This window comes from Narcine bancroftii, chromosome 7 (assembly GCF_036971445.1).
Source record: "Narcine bancroftii isolate sNarBan1 chromosome 7, sNarBan1.hap1, whole genome shotgun sequence".
NCBI lineage: Eukaryota > Metazoa > Chordata > Chondrichthyes > Torpediniformes > Narcinidae > Narcine > Narcine bancroftii.
This window is the reverse complement of record NC_091475.1, coordinates 162,592,957-162,618,372: the sequence shown is the minus strand read 5'-3', so window position 1 is coordinate 162,618,372 and position 25,416 is coordinate 162,592,957. Positions and strand designations below refer to the sequence as shown.

Here is a 25,416-nt window from a genome sequence, read left to right as displayed (position 1 = left end):
TTTTACAAATAAGCATAAAAGCTGAGGGACCCATCTGCCACCTTCCTTGGGATATTGTTGTGCAAATGTCCTTATTGGCAGACGATCTCCAATTATTTTATTTAACTGAAGCAAGATGAACCTGCCTGTGATATGAGGATTGAAGCTTGCCTCCTGTTTAAAATGAAGGTACTGATCTCCAGTAGAGATCTCTGCCCCAAACAAGTGAACAGGCAGGTGAACGGCAAGGGCAGCTTAAAGGCCAGTGACCCCAAAATGGCGCTGGCCTTGCTGCGCAGCCAACAGACAGGGACAGCGCATGGGGAAGAAGGGTATGGTCATGCAGGAAAGTACCCGCGCACGGAAACCTGCTTTTGTTATGCAGGTTGTGACGTCAGCCAAGGGAAGCCATGGCGGAAACAGAGCAAGTATAAAAGTCAGGCCTGAGACCTAATAAAACTCAAAGCTTAACCTGACTACTCTATGTGTGTGTGTGGGTCTTCTTTCGAGTAGCGTGCAGCTACACTATCATGCTTTCCCTGTTAACTCATAGCACTTGCACAAATAGACTTATTTGGTATGTTAATCAAAAGCCGTGAAGTAGTCAACTGATGGATGTCTTATGTAAAACAAGTGGTCAATACAGAGGATCTAGAAAACCAAATATTTGAAATAAATAAGCACCAAGAACTTATACATGATTTTAATTCAGACAAGAACCTATGAGTACATCAAAAGAGAGAGAGGTTGAAGAATTAAAATTCAAACATGGTGGCCAAAATTTTCAACGTGCATATTCTTGCTAAAACTATCGGATGCACGCCTAGCCTGGAAATTTGTGACCATTTATTTCATTGGACTACATAACAATATGGAAGATACACTTCATTTTCCAATACACATCTCCAGTTTACCCATTCAAAAATCCCCCTCTTGAAGATTTACTTTTCTATATGTCACAGTGACAAAGCAGAAAATGATGGTTCAAAAAAAATGCAAAATTAAGGAAAAATTTTAGGTAAATCTTATCTCTAAAGTTTAGTTGTAATGCTTTCTTGTAAATTGGGAATATTAATGCAGAAGAAGAAGCAACCAACACTGAAGTCCAATAACTAATGGGGCATGAAACTAAATACAGAATTGTGCATTTGCACAAGAAGGGATTGTGCATTTGCTTTCATCTTGCACCTTGTTGAATCACTCTGCTCCGGCCACAGTCTTGTATCTTGGTGGCATTTTGTATCTCACTCGTTTCCAAAATCTTGAGCAAACTGCATCAGGTTTACTTTTTTCACCTGATTTCCATTTAATGGTGCCATTTTTCTGAATGACATGTCTTAGTGATTCTGGAAAGTCATTCAAGCCATCAAATTGTTCCAACTCAATTAGAATTACTTTAATTTCATTCAGGATTAAAGCGTCAAATAATCCAATTTTGTGTTCGAATCCAGAATATATCTGATCATCATCTGAAATCTTCTGAGTCAAAATGATAATCAATCTTCTACTGTTCCTTATATTATTTTCAATGACTTCAGCTACAACTGAAAATAAAAATCACGGATAAAATTACTCCAAATAATTAGGACCAAATATACAAATTGTTACGTGGTATGTTAACACTATAGGCCATTATCATTTCTATGGATTTTTGTTGCTAAATTCAATTTTTTGGTCCAATTCCCCAAGACAAATACATACCCCACCTCCCCTTAAAAGTCATCCAAATTCAAGGACCATTTCCTTCCTCCAATAATTAGACTCAAAAATGAATCTATCACTTGTAAAAGGAGAATCTATCACCGTGTTTAAACTGCACTTTTCTTGATAACTTGCACTGATTTCATACTTTTCTCCATACCCTGGGTGACTTGACATACACGCAACTCAGTGCTTTATTTCCTGTACTTATTTATTTGTTACTATTGTACTACCTACTGCATGAGTCAACCTGTCTGGATAGCAGGCAAAATAAAGTATTTTACTGCAACTCAGTGTACGTGACAATATGAACTTCAACTCAGTTCTAAAATGGGATGACAGGCAAATGGCCTTGGGGTCCCAGCTAAAGTAGGCATGAAGCTGATCACTGGCTTTATGCAATTCTTTTAACAGAAAGGAGCCTGTGCTCCACTCATTTTGCGCATATCTACCTACAATTTTAAATCACCTGTCTTCTAATCTGCTGCAGAAGGCTCCTGCAAATGAATAGTAATTTATATTTTGTTGCAGATCTAAGAGGATCTCCACTCTGAACAGTGACCTGCTAATGGCGCAGGCCTCTTCCCCTTCCTCCATTCCATCCCATTTGGTCCATTGGCATTTTCAATTTGCTGACATTAGAGGAATGACACTTAATATCCAATGGAATGCAAGTCTTTTTGCTCCATCTTTGAGTTGTCTTTTGGACATCTAGCACTTTACAATACAACTAGTTTACAACTAGCACTTATACACTATCAATGCATTGTTGAAGTTGTTCCCAATATTAAGTTCTTTCTTCTTACCCTGACCAGGAACTTCATCTCTGCCGTAAATGAATAGTCTGTAGCCGTACTTCTTTTCGAGTACTTGTGGTAAAATGTGAAGAGCAAAGTAATTTGCATTACAGTTATCCAAAGAACCTTTGTTTTCAGATCTTGGATAGATTACATATGCGTCAAACTTCTTACCATCTAAGGGGATAAAAAATGAAGTTAATGAGTAAATAATGAAATGATAGTCACCAATTCAACAAAATATGTCACTGAAGTACAAAATTCTTCATTTCTACAATAAACCAGAATTTATATATCAAAACTATTACCATAAACCAAGGCTATATTAACCACTGATTGATATAAATAATAAAACCAGTGATATTACATCTGATTATGAAATAATATTATCCTTACCACTAAAGATTTTCTTTGATTCGAATGAATCTCTATACCAAAGGACAATATCCACCTTGAAAATTGCGTACATTGATACACAGGCCAGAAATCCAAAGATCAGTGGAATGAAGGTTTTAACAACATAAAATGTCCAATCTGGTGCTAGCAAAAGAAAGAGATAATTTAACCGTAAAAAAGATGAAATGAAATGTTATATTTCTTTTCAGGAACCAAAAGGCTTTGAGAGTGTGAAAGCAAACTTGAAAGAACCATAAGTGTGCATTGTAAAATAATCTTCTTTCACTGTCCAATAAGTAACATAAAAAATATAGTACACCTACATGTAAAAATAGGATAATTAATGCAGGTGAAATTACCCAAACATTTTGGCTCTGTTTTCATAAAAGAGGGTCACTAACTTCCTAGAAATGTCATGAAATCAAAGATAAATAAAAAGATTTGTCGCTGTTGCATACTTACCTTCGTCGGGAGGAGGAGAGGGAGAGTGTTAGGATCACCCGTGTGGCAGTGAGCCAATAGGAGGTCAGAGGGGTTTAGCTGGGTGGTGTTTGGGGAGTTGAAGAATGGAATGTGATGCCTTGTGAATAATAAAAAGAAAGTCGACTTCATGCTGTGCTGAAGAGTGAGTGTATTCTTTATTTGTTTGTAAGCTGTGGTAAATCAGTGCTGTTACAAGTGGTGACCCCATGAGTTCACCGTGCCTTCTAATTTGAAATGGATAGTGATAAGGATAAACCCCTTCCAGGAGCAGTTGGGGAGGTCAAACTAAAGATTTCCCCCCACCCCCTTTTTATTAATAATGCACCAGCATAGTTAGTGATCCCTGAAGCCTGTTTCTCTGCCCTCCGTGTGACATCAGAAGATGAAGCACAGTTTACTTTGGAGCTTCGTCCAGAGCAGATAGCCTATGAGGTGCAGGATGTCAGTGGATCTGGATGGTAATCTCCCATATGACATGCTTAAGGCGGCAATTCTGTGGTGTACTCAGCCATCTATAGAGACTCGTATTGCCTAATTACTAGATGATGACAGTCTAGGGGGATAAGCAACTGTCACAGTTGTTGAGGAGGTGGTGCAAGCTAGCTGGAGAAGATCCTGTCAAAGGTGATTTTTGGAAACAGATTCCTTCGAGGTTTACCTCATTATGCTCAAGAGCATTTGATGATTGTCTTCTGAATGTCCACCCTTGATCAGTTGGTGGATCATGCTGACCTCATTATGTCCACGACCTCTGCATTGAAAATAGGATTGGCTTCTTCCACAAGTCAACAAGGGCAAATGGAACTGGAACAATTCCTTACAGTGTCTTGTGAAGTCCCAGAACCTTATCAATCGAAGGTAACTGAATTGGAGCAGCAAATGGCAGTACTAACTATGCAGGTTCAGGTTTTGGGCACGCAGCGAAATTCCTTTCATCAGCCTGGTTGGAATTGTGGACAAGGATGTGGTAGAGGCGGCAGATGGCATATTTGTTGGTAGGGTCGGAAATTTGGTGCTGCCTGGTCCTTTCAGCAACCTTGCAACTTCTACAAATGGCAGCTGGAAAAAACCAGGCCTGGTAGTAGAGGCCTATTGTACTACCCATATTCACACTACAGCTTACCACCCGCAGGCCAATGGCCTCATTGAGCGTTTCCATTGACAATTGAAGGCAGCATTGACAGCAGGTGGCGATGCATCCACATGAAGTGAACATTTGCCCATGGAGTGCATACTGCTGTTGAGGCAGATCTTGGATATTAAGCAGCAGAGCCTTGCCAGGTAAGTTTTTGAATCCAAGTCCAAGCACAATGCTCTATGATACGTCTAGTTATGTTAATAGTCTTCGGGAAAACATGAGATTACTCCAACCTACTCCTACGCGGCAGCCATCACCTGCAGTGTATGTACCGAATGATTTACAACGCTGTTTTATTTTGGTTTGTTTTTTTTAAATACTTTAAAATTTTAAGCCACATTACATTCAAATATAATAATTCCTATACAAGAATAATGTGGCATATAGAATGTTGTGGTGTTTGGGAGTTGAAGAATGCAATATTGGGTTCCTCTGGCATGATGCTGTTCACAAACAAAGTCAGTCCATTAATGATAGCCCTTTTCATGTTCTACGATGTAACGCAAAGACTTTTATGATTGACAAGAATGAAAAAGCTGGCACGGTTTCCATCAACTGGATGAAGCCAGCATATATCAACAGTCCATGTTCTATCTGGGTGCCAAAGCCAGAGGACCCAGTCGCCTCCTTGTATGGTTTGGAGGCTGAGGTGGGGGGGGGGGGGGGGGGCGGGCGCTGTCGCGGTCACATACTTACCTTTGTTGGGAGGAGGAGAGTGAGTCAAGCAGTGAGCCAATGAGAAGGTCAAAGGGATTCAGCTAGGAGGTGTTTGGGAGTTGAAGAATGCAATGTTGTGTCTAGTGAGTAATAAAAAGAAAGTTGACTTCATGATGAGCTGAAAGAAACGAGTGAGTGTATTCTTTATTTGATTGTAAGCTGCGGCACAGATCGACCTCCAAAACGACCTCTGCCACCCCGGGATCACCAGGTTCGTCCATTTTGTCAAAGCTTTCAACCTCCCCTATTCGGTTGAGGACAGCAGGACGATGACCAGAAAGTGCCAGGTCTGTGCAGAGTTACTTCTACCACCTGGGCAGGTCACATTTGATTAAAGCCATCCACCACTTTGAGCGCCTGACCATAGATTTCAGGCGGCCCCTTCCCTCTTCAAACTGCAACGTGTACTTTTTCAATATCATTGATGAGTACTTACTTTACCCCTTTACATTCCCTGCCTGGACATGACTGCGGCCACCATCATTAAAGCCTTGCGCAACCTCTTCAATGTTTGGATACCCCTGCTATATTCATAGTGATTGGAGATCCTCCTTCATGAGTGATGAGCTGCAACAATATGTGCTGGCCAGGAGTATCACCACAAGCAGAACCACCAGCTACATCCTCCGAAGGAACGGCCAGGTGAAAAGGGAGAGCGTCACCATCTAGAAGGCCATCCTCTTAGTCCTGAAGTCAAAAGGCCTGTTTGCCTCCCATTTGCAAGAGGTCTTCCCTGAAGTGCTCCATGCAACCAGATCCCTCCTGTGTATCGCAACCAATGCCACCCCACATGAAAGGTTATTTCCTTCCCCAGGAAGTCCACATCAGGGACCACGCTGCCATCCTGGTTGAGAGAGTCCATCTCCTCCAAGCCAACCCTCAATACACCAATGTAGTGTACCCGGATGGGCCCGAGGACACTGTGTCCATCCGAGACTTGGTGTGCACAGGAAACCCCGGGACTCCAGTTGACCAACCAGTACATCCACCCCCCACAATCATCCATCACATACCAACCATGTCAGCCTACCCCAGCCTCCGTCCCAACTGTCTCAGTTCATTCACCAGACACCCCACCCCCCAACAACAACCAGACCGTCCAGGAGTCAAAGCTGAGCCACAGCCAGTGCTATGACGGTCACAACGCCAGACAAGACCACCAGACAGACTGAATTTGTTATGGACTTGGAACCCATTTCACACTGCTGGACTTCTTTTAAAAGAGGGGGTGAATGTGGTGGAACCACTGTTAATACTGTTTGTATGTGTACAGCTGGCCATCCCTTGCTGATTGTACCTGTGGATCCTCCCCCTTCATTCCCATAATATAGGTAGAAACACCATAACCCCTCCCCCAGAACAAGCTCGGGTCTCGGGTCAGCAACATGAGATGTGCCTTCCGTTTATGGTCATAAAAGCCAATCTGTCAGGTAACTTCTAGTCTTTGGAGTTATTGGTAGCACATCAGAACATTACCTGAAATTTAAAAATTCTATCTTCATACCATTGGGCTGAAGACTGCCCAAGCACAATATGAGGTGTAGTTTCTCTTGTTGACACTGGGCCTCACTCTGACAGTGGAGAAGGCCCAGGACAGTCAGGTCTATGTAGGAATGGAAAGGGGAGTTGAAATGCATGATGGCCATTACAGACAGAATGTAGATGTTCTGTGACTCAGTCCCCAGGTCTGCGTTTGCATAAGTTTTAGTATTCCAGATGGTGACTAGTGAGGTGCCTCACAGATCAATATTTGCACCTCAGCTATTCACAAGATATAGCAATGATTTGGATGAGAGAACTGAATGCAACCTTTCTAAGTTTCCCAATGATGCAAAACAAGGTGGAACAGTGAATTGTAAGAAGGATGCAAAGAGGTTTTAAGTGACATTGGTGAAAAAGAGATCTCATTGAAGTTCAACAGTAGTTCAACCAGGAATTCCTTTGAGGGATAGCCGGAATGAGTGACAGCCAGAGTTAAAAGTATTTGTGAGGTTAATCTACAGTTAAGCAAAGATTAAAAACGTGTCAAGTTGTCAACAGTTTAATATTATGTGGGATTTTACATTATATAATATTTTGGCAGTAACATTTTATTATTTGTAATACCTGTATTTACAGGATTTTACTTTGAGAACTTACGCAGTTTTAATAAAATTTCAAAGAAGTTCTAGGTTGTGAACCTTGACTAAATTTTTTCCACAAGCAAGGGAAAGGCTGGCCTTAGAGGATAGATTTAGGACACAATGAACTACAAAGATCGTCACTATTCTAAAGTAAAGCAGAGGGGAAACTTGGTCTTGAAGGAACAGAGGAATAAACCGTAATATTATCTGCTTTAGTGAGGTAATGCTAAAGAGTAGTTGGGATACTTCCCCACTCAAGTTCAAGTGGTGGCCTGGAACCTTTTATACATATCCCACTAACAACAGCAGCACTTTTGATAATGTACGATTGCTCAAAGTATCAACCCAGTTGACAGACTCAATCTCTTGAATTCGGACTCCAAAGTGGCTGAGCCAAGGTCGAGACACAGTAATGCAAGCATTGATTCAACTTGCAGGTTGTGGGTGGGATGAATGAAATCTAGTTACACAAAGATAACTAATTCAGCCATGGAGGTTCTGCCACTGGCTCATTTAGTTAATGCTGGTTTAACAGAAAAGACCTGAGAATTCAGCATGTCACAACATGCAGATAATGTAATCATTCGTGATTCCACATAGCTGCTACTTCAAAAAAAATCAAGCAGAGAGAATAGAATAAAATTCAGCTCATCATTCTTCTTCTTTGTCTTGGCTTCGCGGAGGAAGATTAATGGAGGGGTAATGTCCACGTTGCTGCAGGCTCATTTGTGGCTGACAAGTCCGATGCAGGACAGGCAGACGCGGTTGCAGCGGTTGCAAGGGAAAATTGGTGGGTTGGGGTTGGGTGTTGGGTTTTTCATCCTTTGTCTTTTGTCAGTGAGGTGGGCTCTGCGGTCTTCTTCCAAGGAGGTTGCTGCCCGCTGAACTGCAAGTCGCCAAGATGCGCGGTTTGAGGCGATATCAGCCCACTGGCGGTGGTCAATGCGGCAGGCACCAAGAGATTTCTTTAGGCAATCCTTGTACCTCTTCTTTGGTGCACCTCTGTCACGGTGGCCAGTGGAGAGCTCGCCATATAACACAATCTTGGGAAGGCGATGGTCCTCCATTCTGGAGACGTGACCCACCCAGCGCAGTTGGATCTTCAGCAGCGATATCACAAAAAAATTTAGTTGAGTGACTTTAGTTAACCACTTCAAATTAATATTGCTATAATAATTATTAATTTTGTCAAGAAATTGAGGACATAAGACAAACTGCTGAAACCCCCCCCCCCCTTGAAAATTACAGGCGCAGTAGTCACCCTCATTATTTCACAAGAAAAATATGAATTAAATTCCTTTTTGGATTATTCCCAAGCTATTTTTTGGACCACGCCAAAGACATAATCCATTTTTACTCAAGAAGCTTGACGGAAATAAGAACAGATCTGAACAAGCCAAAAGCTTAAATGTTGCAAATACAATTATAAATATAGTAATAGACTATTTGCTCATTAAATAGAAATAGGGCAAATCATTTATTTCAAAGCAGACTCTTACATTTGCGCAAAATATTTAGAAAGCCATTTCTGATTCCTCGTAGATTGTTTGCGAAACAATCAAATTTGATTTGAAAGTCTTCTTCAATGATCTTTGAGATAATTAGGGTTCTCAAGACAACTAGAGAGTGATCAGTTCCTTCTTTACTTCTGTGAAAACAATACAATTAATAATAAAGATTCTGTCTTGACAAGTTATAATTTTTATTGCTCCTAGGACCCCAACCAATGTAACTTTTGGAATTTACTTTTTTTCAAAATTACATTCACAGGTTGATATTGTGTTGAAGAGGGGATGTGGCATGTTTGTTTTCATACGTTGGACAATAGAATACAAGGATTAGAAGTGGCCAAACCCACTCCAATTTAATCTTGAAACTCACAGATGACATCACTGTTTAATGTCAGATCTTATAGGATGGTAATATGGAATAGAGAAGGGGTATAGAAGGTCTAGTAGCTTGGTGCAAGGTCAAGAACCTTTTCCGCCATATCGGCAAGACCTGGGAGTTGGTCATAGACTTGGGAAAAGGGATCAGCTCACTCCCATGCTCATATCCACAGTGCTGAGATGGAGATTGTAAGCAGCATTAACTTCCCTGTCAACATGGTGGCCAAGATAGTGCTCTAGAGTCTCTACTTCTTCAGAAGCCTGAGGAAATTTGGAAATATGTTCCTCAACAACTTTTACAGATGCACCATTGAAGGTATCCAGCCAGGATGCATCAGTGGGAACCGTTCCACCCAAGACCACAAGAAACTGCAGAAAGTGGTGAACACAGCTCAGACCATCACATATACCTCCCTCCCCTCCATTTAAACTTCCTGGCAACTTAGAAAAGCAGTCCAGCCACATTCTCTTCACCCTCCTCCCATCAGGAAGATCACACACCACCAAATTTAAGGACAGTTTCTTTCTTGCTATTATAAGACTCCTGAACAAACCTCGCATGACTAAAATAATATTGCCTTTGCTTGATATTAACTACGATTTTTTTAATGACGCTCCCTGTACTGTGTTTTTAATTGATGTATTATACATGGGTTATCTAGCTTGACTGCTCACTAAACAAACTTTATAATTGTCCTTAGTACATGTGACAACAAAATTGAACTTGACTGACAGATAGATGGTCAGAGTCATCCTCTTATGCAAGGCATGTTAAACCCAAAAAGGGATAGGTTAAGTTGAGAGATAAGTATCTCACACAGTGATTGATATCTGGCATATGTGCTGCCACAAGAAGTAGTGAAATCAAATGTAATTACTAAGTTTAAGATGCATTTAGATAGTCACTTAAATAGGCAAGGCATAGAAGGATATGAGTCAGATGAGAACAAATATGATGATTGTAGATGGATAGCAAGGTTGGCATGAACATGATGGACTAAAGGGTCAATTCCTGTGCTGTATAATTCTGTGATTGTATGACTTTTTTTAAAAAAATCAAGTTTTATCTGCTTATGTATAATCAGGTGCATGAATCAGTTTTGATGTTTTGCTGCCAAGATACAACTGTGTTTAAACTTAAAACTGGAGCATGTCACTAAGGTGTTGCCAGGCACATCCATTTGAATGGAAACACATATTCTCAAGGCTCTGATCCCCATTCCAACCCAAAAAAAGCAGGTAAATTCCGACAGGGAAGAGCAAATGTCCACTGTGTTTTATTTGCATCCCATTCACACGTGACCTTGTGAACAGACTGTACAAAGTTTCCATCCATATGGGTGTAGAGAGGGAAAAAAGAGTCTTTATAATTTATTTGACATTTATTTATAACTGTTCCATTATAATATTATATGATATATGCATGAGAAATTGAGTATAGAAATTTCCTGTGATGCTTTTATTATGATAATGAAATGATTCAGAAACATTTTAATATGTTTCAAGTATCTACTCCTTCATAGAGCTTTCATGTTAACCACATATTGAAAATAAGACTCACATTTCAGGTCCTTGCTTAATTCTGGCTTCATCTGTGGGAATTTTTGTCTCATCCATTTGCCAGTAAACCTGAAAGAATTGCACGTTACCATATCCAAAGTGAACTTCGCAGGTCACATTCAGCTCTGAACCTGTGAAACAAAGATAAAACAATGGAGTGCAGAGAAGTTATTTCATCAAAGCATTGATGTTCATTTTCAAGTTTAACAGCTAACACCTCAGCTAAATAAATCTCTTAAGCTTCAACTCACAATAACTTTTTTTAATTTTACTGCAGTCATTGGATTGAAAATTCTTTGGCAAGTTTTTTGAAACTGCAAGTATCTTACAGATTTTATGTTTAATATTGTTATCAAAACTGTCTTAAGATTTAATATTTAATATTTTAATAATTACTTTTGGTTATAAAGTCCATGCAAGTTTAATTAATCACAATTAATAGATACTATTATTCTAACAAATGTCTAATCAGCAAATCAATTTTGTAAAATGCAAAACATTATTTCCATGTAACAGAACATGACAGCCCAGTACAGGCTCTTTAGCCCATGACCTATGGAAACCTACTCCACAACAATCTAATCCTTCTCTATATCACACCCATAACCCTCTGTATTTCTTCCATCCATGTGCCGACCTAAGAGGTTTTTTATGTCCCCATTGTACAAGCCTCCAACACTACCCTCAGCAATGTATTCCAGGAACATACCACTCTCCGTATCAAAAATTGATCTTTTTGGTTAGAAATAGGTAATTAATTGGAACGAATAATAGGGATTAAATTCCCACATAGTATATTAAAAGAAACCTTAAAGTAATAGGCACTCCTGTTGAGGATCTCTTGTTCTCTTTTTTTCTTTTCTTTTTCTTTTAGTAAGCAGATAGAGGGGGCAGTATATCGGTTGGATTTCTTTATTTTTTTTATTTTCTTTTTATATATGTGCCACATGTATTTGTATTTGATTTGTATTATTATTAATTGTGTGAATTCTTCATGGTTTTAAATGGATAAATATATATATTTTTTAATTACCTCTGATGTCTCCCCTAATTTTTTTTCCATTAACCTTAATCAGATACCCTCTGTGATAGGCTCTATCAATAACCACGAAGTCAAGAGCAGGGGAATGATAGGCTTTAATAAACACAAGACATTGGCTGGCCCAGATCCAGGTACAGGAATGCCAGAAGGGGGGAGGGGAGTGAGGTCGACCTTTATGGCCAGGTCATAAGGGGAGGAGACATAGGAGATCAGTCACAAGTGGGTGGGCCAGCCTCATACATACAACAGCACACAGGTAGGGAATAATATACAAGGAGAAAGCATATCACTACACTCTGGTATTTGCTATTGTCACCCTGGGAAAAAGGTACTGAATCCATGCCTCTCATAATGTTATATACCTCTAAGTTACTTCTCATCAAAGAAAAAAGCTTTAGCTTGGCCAAACTTGCTACACTTGACATGTTTTCCATTCCAGGCAACATCCTAGTAAGTCTTCTCTGCATTATCAAGTAAATTATTCATTTCCAAAGACAACACTTACATCGCTGCATCAATACTGGAAACTCTGCTTTAATATGTTTATGCTAATAGTTGTTTACCAAAATTCCTTTGGCCTTTTTTTAAGTGATTGACTTAAAGGCTTCCATCAAACCAGGCAGCCTTTTCATACCTTGACAATATATTTAGATGGTGGAGAACATACCAGGCTACCGAGAAACTAGGGAAAGAGATTTTAAAAATATATATATAAAGGAGTGGTACAATGCCTTTGCAGTGCCAATGCTCAGGACCAGGCTGTTTGTACATACGCTCCATGTCTGCATGGATTTTCCATGTCTGCATGGGGGCTCTGGTTTCCTTCCACCATTCAAAACATACCAGGGTTGTAGGGTAATTGAGTATAAATTGGGTGACATGGACTTGTGGGCCAAAATGTCTTGTTAACATGCTGTACATCAAAATTTTAAAATAAAATTTAAAAATAGGTAGTTGCACTGGGAAAGAGCAAGTACAAACATAATGGGTCAAAAATGATCTTCCTGTGCAATAAACATTCCACATGTATTGCGCTGCTTTTTTCAATTCTGCACAACCTCCAAAAACTGTCATTGGAAATAACTAAAGCTTAATTTTTAAGATGCAATGCTGTTTAATGTGGAAGTTTAATGCAACTGTACACATGGTCACATATTGTTAATTTTTTGTTGAATTTTAATTAAATAATCTCATAATTATTTACAACAAGTTTAAAATGTATATAGAAGTATTACTTGACGCAGTAAGAAAAGATAATAGAAAATTAACTTATTTTATTCTTACCAAGTCTTGCTTCAATTGTATTATTTTTAGGATTTATCATCTCTGGTGATATCAACTTAACATCTGAAACAATCAATTCTAAATGTTAGGATTACTGTGAAATATTCAACATATATCTTCAGATGTACAGAGAAAGAAAGAAAAGATTCAGATATGGCATAATATTATTTTGCAAGGCAATAGTTTTATGGATCATTTTCTTGTTTCTGAAGATGGAGGTCAGACATCCTCAGGGCCAAATTGTACTCGGGAAAGTGCAGTGGAAAGAGAGGAAACTCTCATGACTGCATATAGAAATGGCAGGTGTCCAGTAATTTTTTCGAAATGGGACAGTAGAGTTGAGGAAGAAAATAATCTGAAAAGATATTCCTCCTGAGCAAATAGATAATAGACAACCTGGCTCTTAGGTGGGAGGAAAGACTTTGCAGTGGTAATTCATTGCATCAGGGACCAACATGGGACCAACATGGGAAGGAGAATTATGGTGTTGCAGAGGTTAGAAAGGCTGGATGTTAGTAAGTGGGGGGCTGGAGATCAATGTTGTGGCAAAGCACCAGTTAAGTTTTTAAATGAGCCTCCCAGGTAGGACCCCCAAATTGAATGTGTTATTTAGCTTCTAATTGCCAGGATATCCACCAACACAAAATGATGTATGTATTCCAATTTCTAATGGCTTTACTGACCTTCTCATACTCAGTCACTGGCAGAGTGGGGGTGAAGTTACTATCAAGGCCTAAGTCTCCCCTTTAGGAAATGAAATTCTGAACTACTTCATTCCCTTCTAAATGCCAAATGTTGAAAATGCAGCTGGATAAAATCATTGAACGAGCTCAAGCAAAAAGAACATTGCCTGTGTTCTCCAATCTAGGGGCTTGGGACAGTTCTATAGATCTTTAATTATAGGTTTTAAGTGCATTTGTTCATATTTTGTTTTCAAAGATAATGTCTACAAATACGCTGCATTAGTTGTAAGTTTGGAAAGATATATTAAAGATTGTTACTTGTAAGTGCATGTGTGAAATATTTAAAAAGTCTTAGGAATTCTACATTTATGAAGACACATTGAATTTTGTGTTTGAGGCATGTATTTAACAAAAATATTAATTACATTGCTTTCAATTTAGATTTCCATAAATAATGGAAACTAAGTTGATAGCTTTGAATTAAGTGAATTCTAGACTATAATAATAATTCATTTCATTGCCCAAATTTATCTGCATTTCTCCCACGCTAAAAACCTCTCTATTCTACACTCAAGTCCAGGTATTGTGTTTACTATTCATCTATCCACCCATGCATAACAATACAAGCCCACACCATAAACATTTAACACTGGGTCTCTAAATAAACATATTAAAAAATCTGTATGTTTTGTCCAGTTAGAGAATATCAAATATTGGTAAAATCTACAGTAGACTTACATTTTATTTTCAATTCCGTTGTCTTTGTTACATGGTATTTCCTGCCAAAGTATACAAATTTAAATTTACAGGTGTACATTCCATTATCTTCAGGGCCTGCATTTTCAATTTGAAGTTTCTCAGAATCACTGAGATACTTTCCCCTGTTAACATCAATGAGATTACAATCCTGAAAAAGAAAGACGGCAAGTACATGTGGAATCTTTTAGACACACACTTTGCCCTGTAACTTCAAAATCAGTAACGTAAATTTCTAATCGATAAGTAACTTATTGACAATGGAAATCAAACCATTCAACCAGCAGTAAAACAAGCTGCTGGCAAAGCTGTAAACTAGAATAATTTATATTCTTGATTCAGAACCACAGACATTAAGGGCTGCTTCACTTTGACAGTTATGGGGCAGAGAACATCCACCTAAAGCAGCAGGCACTAGATCCTGTTGTCATACATATCCCTCCAAACCCCTATCCGTATACCTACTCAAATGTCTTTTAAAGAGGGTAATTGTACCAGTCTGAGTTCGTACCACCCTCTGTTTGAAAAAAAGTTTCCCCTTCAATCTCTTTTTAAAGCTGTGCTTATTATTGTCCCCTCCAGTAACATTCTCATGAATCTTTTTCACACTCATTCCAACAATGACATCCTTTCTAAAACAGGGTGACCAATACTGCACACAATACTCCAAAGATGGCCTTACCAAAATTGTGTGCAAGGGGGGCTCCAATAATCTGTCATTAAATTGTGATGCCCTGGAACTGCTTTTCTGAGTTGGTTTATCTGACCTGTTGAAAAGAAGAGCCTCATGCTATTGCTTCATCGAGCCTCTTTCTTTTGTTGAGCTGCTACTGATCTGATTTCTCAGACTATATTTCTGGTTTTACTGCATTGTTACATCATTTGCACATTTTTCAGATCTTGGTGAAGACTGGTGAATCGCAATAAGCTACAAGGATGCCCAACACAATCTGCTAGAGAAACTCAGTGGGTTAATAAACATCAATGGGAGAAAAAAGATGGCCAATGTTTCGAGCCAAAACTCTTCATCATGTCTGTAGTGTGGATTATGGTGGGTCATGTGATCTCTCCATCTGGAATCTGATCGGAATGTGGATTGTGGAGGCTATGTAGCCTCTCTGGCTGGAACCAAGTCAGAAGTCACCTTACAATCAATGCTTAGATCTGTCCACAGGTGAGGCTGATGTGCTATTGGAGGACAGCCCCTGCATTGAGAAAGGCCTAGCACATGGAGTCTCTTTTGCTGCTGCCTCAGGAGGGCACCAGAGGGCTGACTGCAATGGGCCCGACCCAGATTCCAAGTCGTAGTCGATGTTTGAAACCAGGTTCGTTTGATATACTTGTTAGTTTTAATTAATTTATTGTTTATTAGTGTGCTATGCCTGTGGGTGGATGGGCATTGTGTGTTTAACTCTTGCATTCCCAATGGGGAGTTAAGAATGTTTAGCAGTGATGTATTTGTACCCGATGGGTAACTATTTGTGTATTATTCAGGTTAGTCTGTGAGTGCTCTTTTGTGAGTTCTGCTGTGTGAAAATAAAGACCACTGTTTGTTGATAACACATGTCCAGCCTTGATTCTCTTTGAACCCATCGTACCTATTCTGAACACAACATTTGGCGCTATGAGCAGGGTTCGAGGAGTTTCAACTGGACCTATGAGCCACCATGTTTTTGCACAATGCTAAACAAATTAACCTTTCCCTGTAAGCATCACATGTGTACAAACTCTCTATAGTGTGCGTGTGCGCGTGCGTGTGCGCATGCGTGTGTGTGTGTGTGTGTGTGTGTGTATATCCTATGGCACACCCTTACTGAGAGGTGGTCAGGTAGAGTGGCTAGTGGTTAGGTGAAGGGTCGAGTTTCCTGTCCGGGCAAGGGGCACTGAGAAGTGGGAAGGTTTGTAGTGCATGGACTGGGAAAACCATTGTGTGTGTGGACTTCCTGTTGTGGGTATGTCCCGTGACATGCCCTTACTGAGATTTGAGCTGGTGAAGTGGCCTATGGTCAGGTGGAGTGCCAAGTCTCCTGGCTGGGAAAGGGGCACCAAGAATGGGGTAAGTTTGAAGCACCCGAACTGGAAGATATGCAATGGGTGGCATTAGCCAGGGAAACAAGAATGACTTGTAAATGTATGCACCCACACACACACATACACACACACACACACAACCCCCACACCCCGAGTCTCTGAGGGAAACTGTCCAGCTCTGCGAGTTTTGATATTCTTGTGTTGGGAAGGTAATGATTGCCAATCAACTGCGTTGATCCTTGGTGGGATGGGTGGCTCAAGGATGGGTCTTTCCCTGTGGACAATCTGGTCAATACAAAGTCCTGCCTCTCAGAGTGTGTCCCCAAATGGTAAACAGGTCTTGGCAATGTTTGTGCAAACAGTACAACCTGCACTGGTCTGAGCATTCAGTGGGAGTGCGAGCAGAAACAGTATCCAGGCACGAGAGCAAAAGTGGTGCTCCCTGGGGGCTAAATGGTACACCCTGGATGCACAGCTGCTGGGCAGATCCATAGTTACCATGGGATGGTATAGCAGCTGCTACCTAGGATGTGTTCCACCATATGCCTTGTAAATCTGAAGGAAGACCCGGACAAATGGCCACCATGGTGGAGACAATGCCAATAGATGGCTGTGGCATTTCGGCATTAGGCGGAGTCAGGATGGTCTTTGACTACCTACACACAGATGGAAGTGGACACCAGTGCAGTTTTCACTGCATTTACATTCCTGACCAGACGGAGAATATTATTCACTACACATGAGAGTCAGTAAACAAATTTAAAGAGCCAGGGATCAATCCCTTGAACATGGGGAAGTTGATGTTCCTGTGGGGCTGGGAGTGTTGGGGGTGCAGGTGTGGAGAAGTTGGTGGGCCATCAATGGGTGAGGGCTGTGTGTAATGTAATTATATCTGTGGGGTACTAGCCTGTAAATGGATTGGCATGGAGTAGTAATTTCTGAGGGATGGAATGTGGTGTGGATTGTGACCTCTCCATCTGGAACCTGGTCAGAATGTGGCTTGTGGAAGGTTATGTGGCCTTCCTGGCTAGAACCTTGTTGGAAGTCTTGCTGGACCACTGTTTGCTGATAACATGTGTCCAGCCTTGATTCTCTTCAAACCTATCAAACCGATTCTGAACACAATGACTAAGGATGCTTTAGCACAGAAGTACTGTAAAGAGGATAGGGTGGCTTGGGTGAGGCACACATTACATGTACTTATTCTCTTTGATCAAATACAGTACCACTCTAGTCATTCAAGTTTCCCTTACTTTGCCATCCTTGTCCTTCCACCCTACTGGAGCATGCTAGTCCTGGAGTCTAATTAGCTGGTCCTGACAACTCCCACATTACTGATGTGACAGCTGTCCCCAAATTAACTCTCCATAGTTCCTGTCTAATGATGTCATAATTTGCCCTCTCCCAATTTTGTGCTCAATGTCAAGATCCAAACTTAGTTTATACACATCTTAAAACTTAAGGAGTTGTGATCACCATTCCCAATGTGCTCTCCACTGAAATGCCTGGCCAGAATTGTTTCTAAATAATAGGCCCAGTGTAGATCCCCCCTGTATTGTTTGGGTACACCAAAGAAATTCTGCCCCTGTCTCTTGCACTGACAAACTTCCACTTCGACCACCCAAAGATAAACACAGTCTGCTGGAGGAACTGGGCAGAACATTATCATAAGTGGAAGGAAAAGAATGGTCAATGTTTCAGGCTGGAGCCCTTCATCAAGACTGGATGAGCAGAGAGAGAGAATTCAGTGCAAAAAGGAATGGTGGGATAAGCAGGACAGGGACTCATGTTGGATTGGTGGACCATGTTAGGTCTGCTTTGTTCATGAATGAGTGAGACAAACACCAGACTGAGTCGAAATCAGGGTTCTTTGTTCTTTATTACCGGATTGTAACACTTGCGACTAACGATGTTAGTCGGAGAATGCATTCTGCTGTTATCAGCAAAATGGTGATTTTTTATACCCTTGGATACATGCTTAGAACATCATCATATCATTACTTGTCCAATGACTAAAACTGTTGCTATCCTTTCCCTGCTAGCTTCCTGCCTCTCAATCCATCAATGTCTCTCTTATCTTGTAAGTACAAGGATGCATTCACATCTTGTTACAGCCCTGTACAGGGTAACTCCTTACACATTCCCATCTCATGATGTTTTACCTTACAACCAGGGGCAGGCAAAGTATATGAATGCAGAAGATTGGCAGGTGCCAGACAAAGGAAGAGAGGCAAGAAAAACAAAAGGTTCTGGTGGAGTGGGTGATTTGGAAGACAAAGGCAGACAGTGATCGAATCTGTGAAGAAGTGTGACAGGGTGTGGGGCACCAGGCATAGAGCAGTAGAGTGGATTGGCTATCAGCAGCCTGAAGTGGAGAGAGAATAGGAAGGTCCAGTGGCCAGAAGTTGGGCTGGAGATAAATTAGATTTCCACAGATCATCGGGAGTCTGGAGTTGGGCGAGTTTCTTATCCTTTGTGGGGGTCAGGAACATGAATAGTCAGGAACACAAATAAATGCTAGTTGAAGGAGTGGATCTGGCAGAGGATGAAGTAGAATTATGGAACATGGCATGTGTGGAAAAACAAAGCCCAGAGCTGTGCAAGGCAAAGAGAAAGAGACAGAAGGTATCAATGCAGGGCAGAGATGTTGGAGCGGAGGATACAGAGGGAGAACATTTGGGACTAGAGGTGAATAGAATCTACCTACCAGAGATCCTGGCTGATGCTGAACTGGGAGGCTTGTAAAGCATGTGGGAAGAGATGGTAGGGTAGACAGGTGCTTAGGAAAGATGTAGCTGTGATGGCAAATCTTGGTGAGAACATGGTTGAAGAGGGGGAGCAGTGAGAGAGAGAGAGAGAGAGAGAGAGAGAGAGAGAGAGAGAGAGAGAGAACACCCATTTAAGAAAGGAGGAAAACTTCTTCAAATTTCAGATACTATCTTGGATCATCACCCTCACATGTCCAACTGGAATAAGCTAGAGATGCATCTCAGCCCTAATGATGGTAAGATGTGGGTTGACTAGATCATTAAACCTTCTACTGCATTTTTTTTTGGCAACTAACTTGAAAATCCCCCATTTTTCTGCCAAATTTTCATCATATTTTGAGAGCTATTGCAAAGGTAAAGCACTTCCTGAAGTCGTCGTGTTAAATTTTCAGTGATTTTTAAACAAGGTAACATCAAAACAAGGTAAAGGTTGCTTTCAACAATGAAATCTATATGTTTCTATTGCGTACTATTTCCCTCCTTAAATTCGTTTTTTTTAAATATTTTTATTGGTGTTTATATTATACATTAGCAGGATGGTTGCAAAATACCCAAAAACGTCATGGTAATTCTGCATAAATATTTTTTTCTGTTTCCTGCTGCCTGCTCCTTGCCTGTCTGGAAGCCTGAGAACTGAGAGAGCATATTGTTGCTGTTCTGTTTCCTGCTGCCTGCTCCTTGCCTGTCTGGAAGCCTGAGAACTGAGAGAGCATATTGTTGCTGTTCTGTTTCCTGCTGCCTGCTCCTTGCCTGTCTGGAAGCCTGAGAACTGAGAGAGCATATTGTTGCTATTCTGTTTCCTGCTGCCTGCTCCTTGCATGTCTGGAAGCATCGACAATGAGGCTAGACTGATGTTCCTCTGCTGCCTCTCGAATCACTGTCTGCCTTTGTCTTCCAAATCACCCACTCCACCAGAACCCTTTGTTTTTCTTGCTTCTCTCCCTTTGTCTGGCACCTGCCAATCTTCTGCATCCATATACTTTGCCTGTCCCTGGTCCACCAATCCAATATGGGTCCCTGTCCTATTTGCACTGACTTCTCTCTCTCTCTGCACATCCACTCTTCTGCGAATGTTACTTTGCTTTTTTGGTTTCTGAATGTACGTTGATGCACTGTAGCTAATTGAGGTGTCCCTGGTGCAAGTTCAATTTTTTTTTAACTTTTGAACTCCATATGACCTTAAATTCCTAGGTATCCAAAGTTATAACTATCTTTTTATTCGAGATCACTTTGCCTGTTTTGAATAACTATCACCCAAATTTAATGTTTCCAAGAGAATTTTTTTTTAGATATTTACAAGTTTTAAAAAAATTTCAGTCCAAGCTTTCTGAATTTCCTTGAATCTCAAATTCTAATATTCTTGGTTCATTTTTTAACTTAAGGTTTTTTCACAGTAGATTAATATCATATATTTATAATGATTTATTGGATTTAAGATCAGTCTCAGTGATTGGGAATGAGATTTGGACCTAACATTTTCAGATGAAGATTGGTACTCTACTCTTAGATTGATTAATGATTCTTCATTTTGTGCAAGGCATTGTTTATTACAATTTAAGATGCTACACAGAACACACATGTCCAAATTTAGAGAGATTTTAGGAAGACATTTTCCAAACTTTATCGACGATTTTTAAGATTAAAATAGAACCTTGTTCATTAATTGCTTTGTTTGGTTTTTCAGGTGAACCAGATATACCTATCTGCCACACAAGAGAAAATTTTAGCTTTTATCATGCTGATACCTACACGAGCAATTTTTTTAAAATATTTTATTTGGAAAATTTTCAGTCAAAATAAATAATCAAAAAAATTAACAAAATGATACAAATATCGATCCCCATGTCGATATTAAAGAAAGTGAAAAAAATAGTCAATTATTATAAAGAAAAATTTCAATAATATGACAAAAATGCAAATTCAATGTCCATGTTGAACCAAAGGGAGAAAAGATAATAGAAAAATAAGAGAGAAAGAGGACAAAATAAGAGGAACCCTCCCACCCGGAAGAAACAAAAGAATTAAGAAAAGTAGAAAAAGAGAAAGAAAAAGAAAAGGCTGGCTTCACCTAGGATAAACCCCACTCCCATCAAGGGACCAATAGCCTGACTTACCTAGGGACCCCAGCACTGCGAGCGCCAGGGTGAAGAGACAGGAGGGGGGAATCATTAAAGATTTACCCTGATGTACCTTAGGTATGAATTCTATATTCTTGAAAATACATCATACCTGTTTCTGAGGTTATAAGTGATCTTCTCCAGGGGATCACAGTTATATATTTCTATCTTCCAGCAGGCTAAACCTAGTTGGGAATCAGATTCCAAGTAACTGCTATGCATTTCGTAGCCACTGCAAAAGCAAATTTAACGAATTTTAATTGATATTTTGACACCCTCATTTTATGTCTTGCATCTTCTAAATTCCCCAATAGAAATAATTCGGGTGCCTGAGGGTATTGAATTCCAGTATTTTTTTTTCCAGGAGATTACCCAAATCTTCCCAGAAAGGCCTCACTTTAGGGCATGACTAGGTTGAATGTAAGCAAGTACGTATTTCTTGAACACATCGAAAACAATGGCCTGATATTTTCAATTTGAATTTATGTAACTTTTGTAAAGTATAGCTGATGTAAAAAGTTATATTGCACCAGCTGATACCTTACATTAATCATGTTAATCATCCTGTCCCGACATAAATCAGACCAGTAAAATGGATCAATTTCAAAACCCAAATCTGATTCCCACCTTTGTCTTATTTATCAAGCCCTTGTTTAGAGGTTCCTGCCTGAAGTAAGGAATACATTTTTGAAAAATTCTTTTGTGCTCACCAGAGTCTCTTTTTCACTGCACTGTGGTTAGTGCTGGACCTAATTTGTCCTTAAATAAGATCTTAACTGAAGTTAGCATAAAAAAAATGTATTTAAAACTCCACATTTATTCCTAATTTGCTCAAATATCATAAATTGTCCCTGCTCATAACAATCCTCACTACACTTGTCCCCTCTCTGGGACCAAGTGTCCAGGATTTTATTATCAATCATTAATGGAATTAACATATTTTGAGCCAGGGGTGTTTTAGATGAAAGAGTTCCCCCCGCTCAATTTTGTCACCAATTTGATCATTCATTTTATTACATTTTGTAATTATATGCTTTAATAGGGGGGCTTCTTTAGGGCCAGATAATAATTTAGAATTCCATTTATATATAAGAGTCTCTGCTATTTTTTCACCAACCTTATGCAACTCCAATATTACCCAAGAAGATTTGTCTCCTCCATCAAAGAGGGAGGTGACAAATTTCAATTGGGTTGCTCAAAATATTTTTTGAAATCCTGGAGCATTAATCCTCCCAATTCATAATTCCAAGTTAATTTATCAATAGAGAATCTGGAAACCTTATCTTTCCACAGAAATTTCCTGATGCATTTATTCAGGTTTTGAAAGAATCGCTGAGGTACAAGAACAGGGAGCTTTGAAAAAAATTCTACTCTAGGCAGTACATTCATTTTAATACCAAAGTCATTGGAAGGGTCACCCATTAATTAAAATCATCCTCAATTTTCCAAAACAAGGGAAGATAATTCTGCAGGTTGTTATATACCTTGATACCTAAATATTTAATCCCATTGAGTGGCCACTTAAATTGAGAATTTCTCTTAATTTTTTCATAATTCCCATCCGTAAGTGACACAACTTCACTCTTGTCCCAATTAACTTTATAACCTGTTAAAATCCCAAAATCCTCCAATTTAGACTGCAATTTTTTTTGTAATGAGTTAATTGTTTTTTGTCAGACATATCAGAACATCATAGCAAATAAATTGATTTTTTGTTCTTCCTGATTGATGCTGAAACCCTTTATCTCTGGATCGAGATGGATAGTTTCTGCTAATAGTTCAATAGTCAAGCTGGACATAATGGACAATCTTGTCTGCTCGATCTGGACAGTGGAAATACTGATGAAATTTGATCATTAGTTATTACTTTAGTTTTAGGCCCAGAATATAGAGCTCTAACTCAATTAATAAATGTTTGCCTTAGTCCAAATTTTTATAGCACTTTGAATAAAAAGTCCCACTCCAGTCTGGCAAAAGCTTTCTCTGCATCCAGAGCCATGGCAACACTCAAGTCATGTGTTGTTTGTACCAGATGTATATTACTGAGCAATCTGCATACATTGTTTGCCAATTGCCTCCCCTGCACAAGCCAGTTTGATCAGCGTTTATTAACTCTGGCAAATAAGTTTCCAATCTATTAGCCAAGGTTTGGCAATAATCTTATAGTCGCTATTCAAAAGTGATACGAGCCAATAAGATGACAGTTTCAATGGATCCCTATATTTTTTGGGAATCACCATAATAAATGTTGTTGAAAAAACTTCTTGAGAGTATGGGTCACCACTGTACTAATTGGATTAGTAAATATGCAGACGATACTAAGATAGGTGGAATAGTGGATAATGAAGAAGGTTTTCAAGGATTGCAGAGGGATTTGGGCTGCTTAGAAAAGTGGGCTGAAAAATGGCAGATGGAATTTAATGCTGATAAGTGTGAGGTGCTTCATTTTGGTAAGAAGAATCAGAATAGGACATATGTGGGAAATGGGAGAGCATTGAGGAATACAGAAGAGCAGAAAGATTTAGGAGTGACGGTACATCATTCCCTGAAGGTAGAAACTCACGTGAATAGGGTGGTGAAGAAGTCTTTTAGTATGCTGGCCTTTATCAATCATTGCATGGAATATAGGAGTTGGGAGGTGATGTTGAGATTGTATAAGACGTTGGTGTGGCCTAATTTGGAGTTCTGTGTGCAGTTCTGGTCGCCTAATTATAGGAAGGATATAAACAGAGTGGAGAGAGTGCAGAGAAGGTTTACCAGAATGTTGCCTGGGTTTAAGCATCTGGAGTATGGGGAGAGATTGGACAGATTGGGTCTTTATTCTTTGGAGCGTAGAAGGTTGAGAGGGGATTTGATAGAAGTATTTAAGATTATGAAAGGGATAGACAGAATGGATGTGGATAGACTATTTCCGTTAAGAGGAGGAAAGTTTAAAACAAGAGGACATGAGTTAAGAATTAAGGGGCAGAGGTTTAGAGGTAACATGAGGGGGAACTTCTTTACTCAGAGAGTGGTAGCTGTGTGGAATGATCTTCCGGGAGAAATAGTGGCGGCGGAGTCAATTGTATTATTTAAGAAAAGGTTGGACAGGTATATGGATGAAAAGAAGATGGAGGGTTATGGGCATTGTGCAGGGAGGTGGGATTAGAAAGGGGTGTTTGGTTCGGTGCGGACTAGAAGGGCCTAATGGCCTGTTTCCGTGCTAAAAATAAAAAAATAAAAAAAAATACCTCCATAAACAGAGGTATTAATAAATCTTTACATTCTTTATAACATTCTGGTAGAAATCCATCCTCTCCCAGGGATTTATTAATTTGCAAGGAGGCCAATGCTCCTCCTATCTTAGTTTGACTAAAGGGAGCATTTAACCCTTCCCTTTCTTCTAAATTCAAATTTGGGAAATCCAATTGTGACAGGAAACTCTCCATTTTATTCAAATCCCCCACCAATTGAGATTTATATTGTGACAGATGATGTATAGATATGTTTTTGGAAGATAGATTATGGGGTTTTAGTTAGGTCACAAACAGATACAAAAACTTCCAAACAGATCTCATTTTAAAATGCAAGAGTTATGCATAAGGTGCTGCCTACAAGTCTGCAAAGACAATAGACTCCTGTGCTGGAGATTTTCACATGAGGTGCAAATGGAAGGGCCCATCTCAGGAAACTGATAAGATCTCTAGCAAGCTGTTTTGGTGAAGTGTGCTCTTTTAGGAAGGTCATGTGGTTTTGCAACCAAAGAGAGTCAAACAATTTTTTTTTCTCTGAGAGAGAGAGAGAGAGAGAGAGACTGCTGGTTTTCTGCAGTGGCTTTTGGAAGCTTATTTGAAACCCCATTTTGAAGATGGGTTGTGAGTTATGAGTTTAGCCTGTTCAAAGCCCTTGTGGTCAATACAAGAGGAGATGGCTGGCTGTATAGTGTTTCACTTGAAATAAGGGGAACAGAAAA

General features: G+C 39.7%; 1 protein-coding gene across 3 annotated transcripts in view; it reads right to left on the bottom strand.

Annotated features, from left to right (window-relative positions):
* Positions 1–667: 667 nt before the first annotated feature.
* LOC138739305 (interleukin-1 receptor type 1-like) overlaps positions 668–25,416 on the bottom strand; it is a 57,330-nt gene continuing 32,581 nt past the window's right edge. For all 3 annotated transcript variants that reach the window (XM_069891089.1, XM_069891091.1, XM_069891090.1), the window contains 7 exons: positions 14,531–14,699; positions 13,110–13,172; positions 10,785–10,914; positions 8,834–8,982; positions 2,874–3,017; positions 2,487–2,654; positions 668–1,523 (listed from right to left, as the gene is read on the bottom strand). In XM_069891089.1, coding sequence (XP_069747190.1) covers positions 1,177–1,523; positions 2,487–2,654; positions 2,874–3,017; positions 8,834–8,982; positions 10,785–10,914; positions 13,110–13,172; positions 14,531–14,699 — 1,170 coding nt within the window. In that variant the 3' untranslated portion in view covers positions 668–1,176. The remainder of the gene's footprint in view (positions 1,524–2,486; positions 2,655–2,873; positions 3,018–8,833; positions 8,983–10,784; positions 10,915–13,109; positions 13,173–14,530; positions 14,700–25,416) is intronic.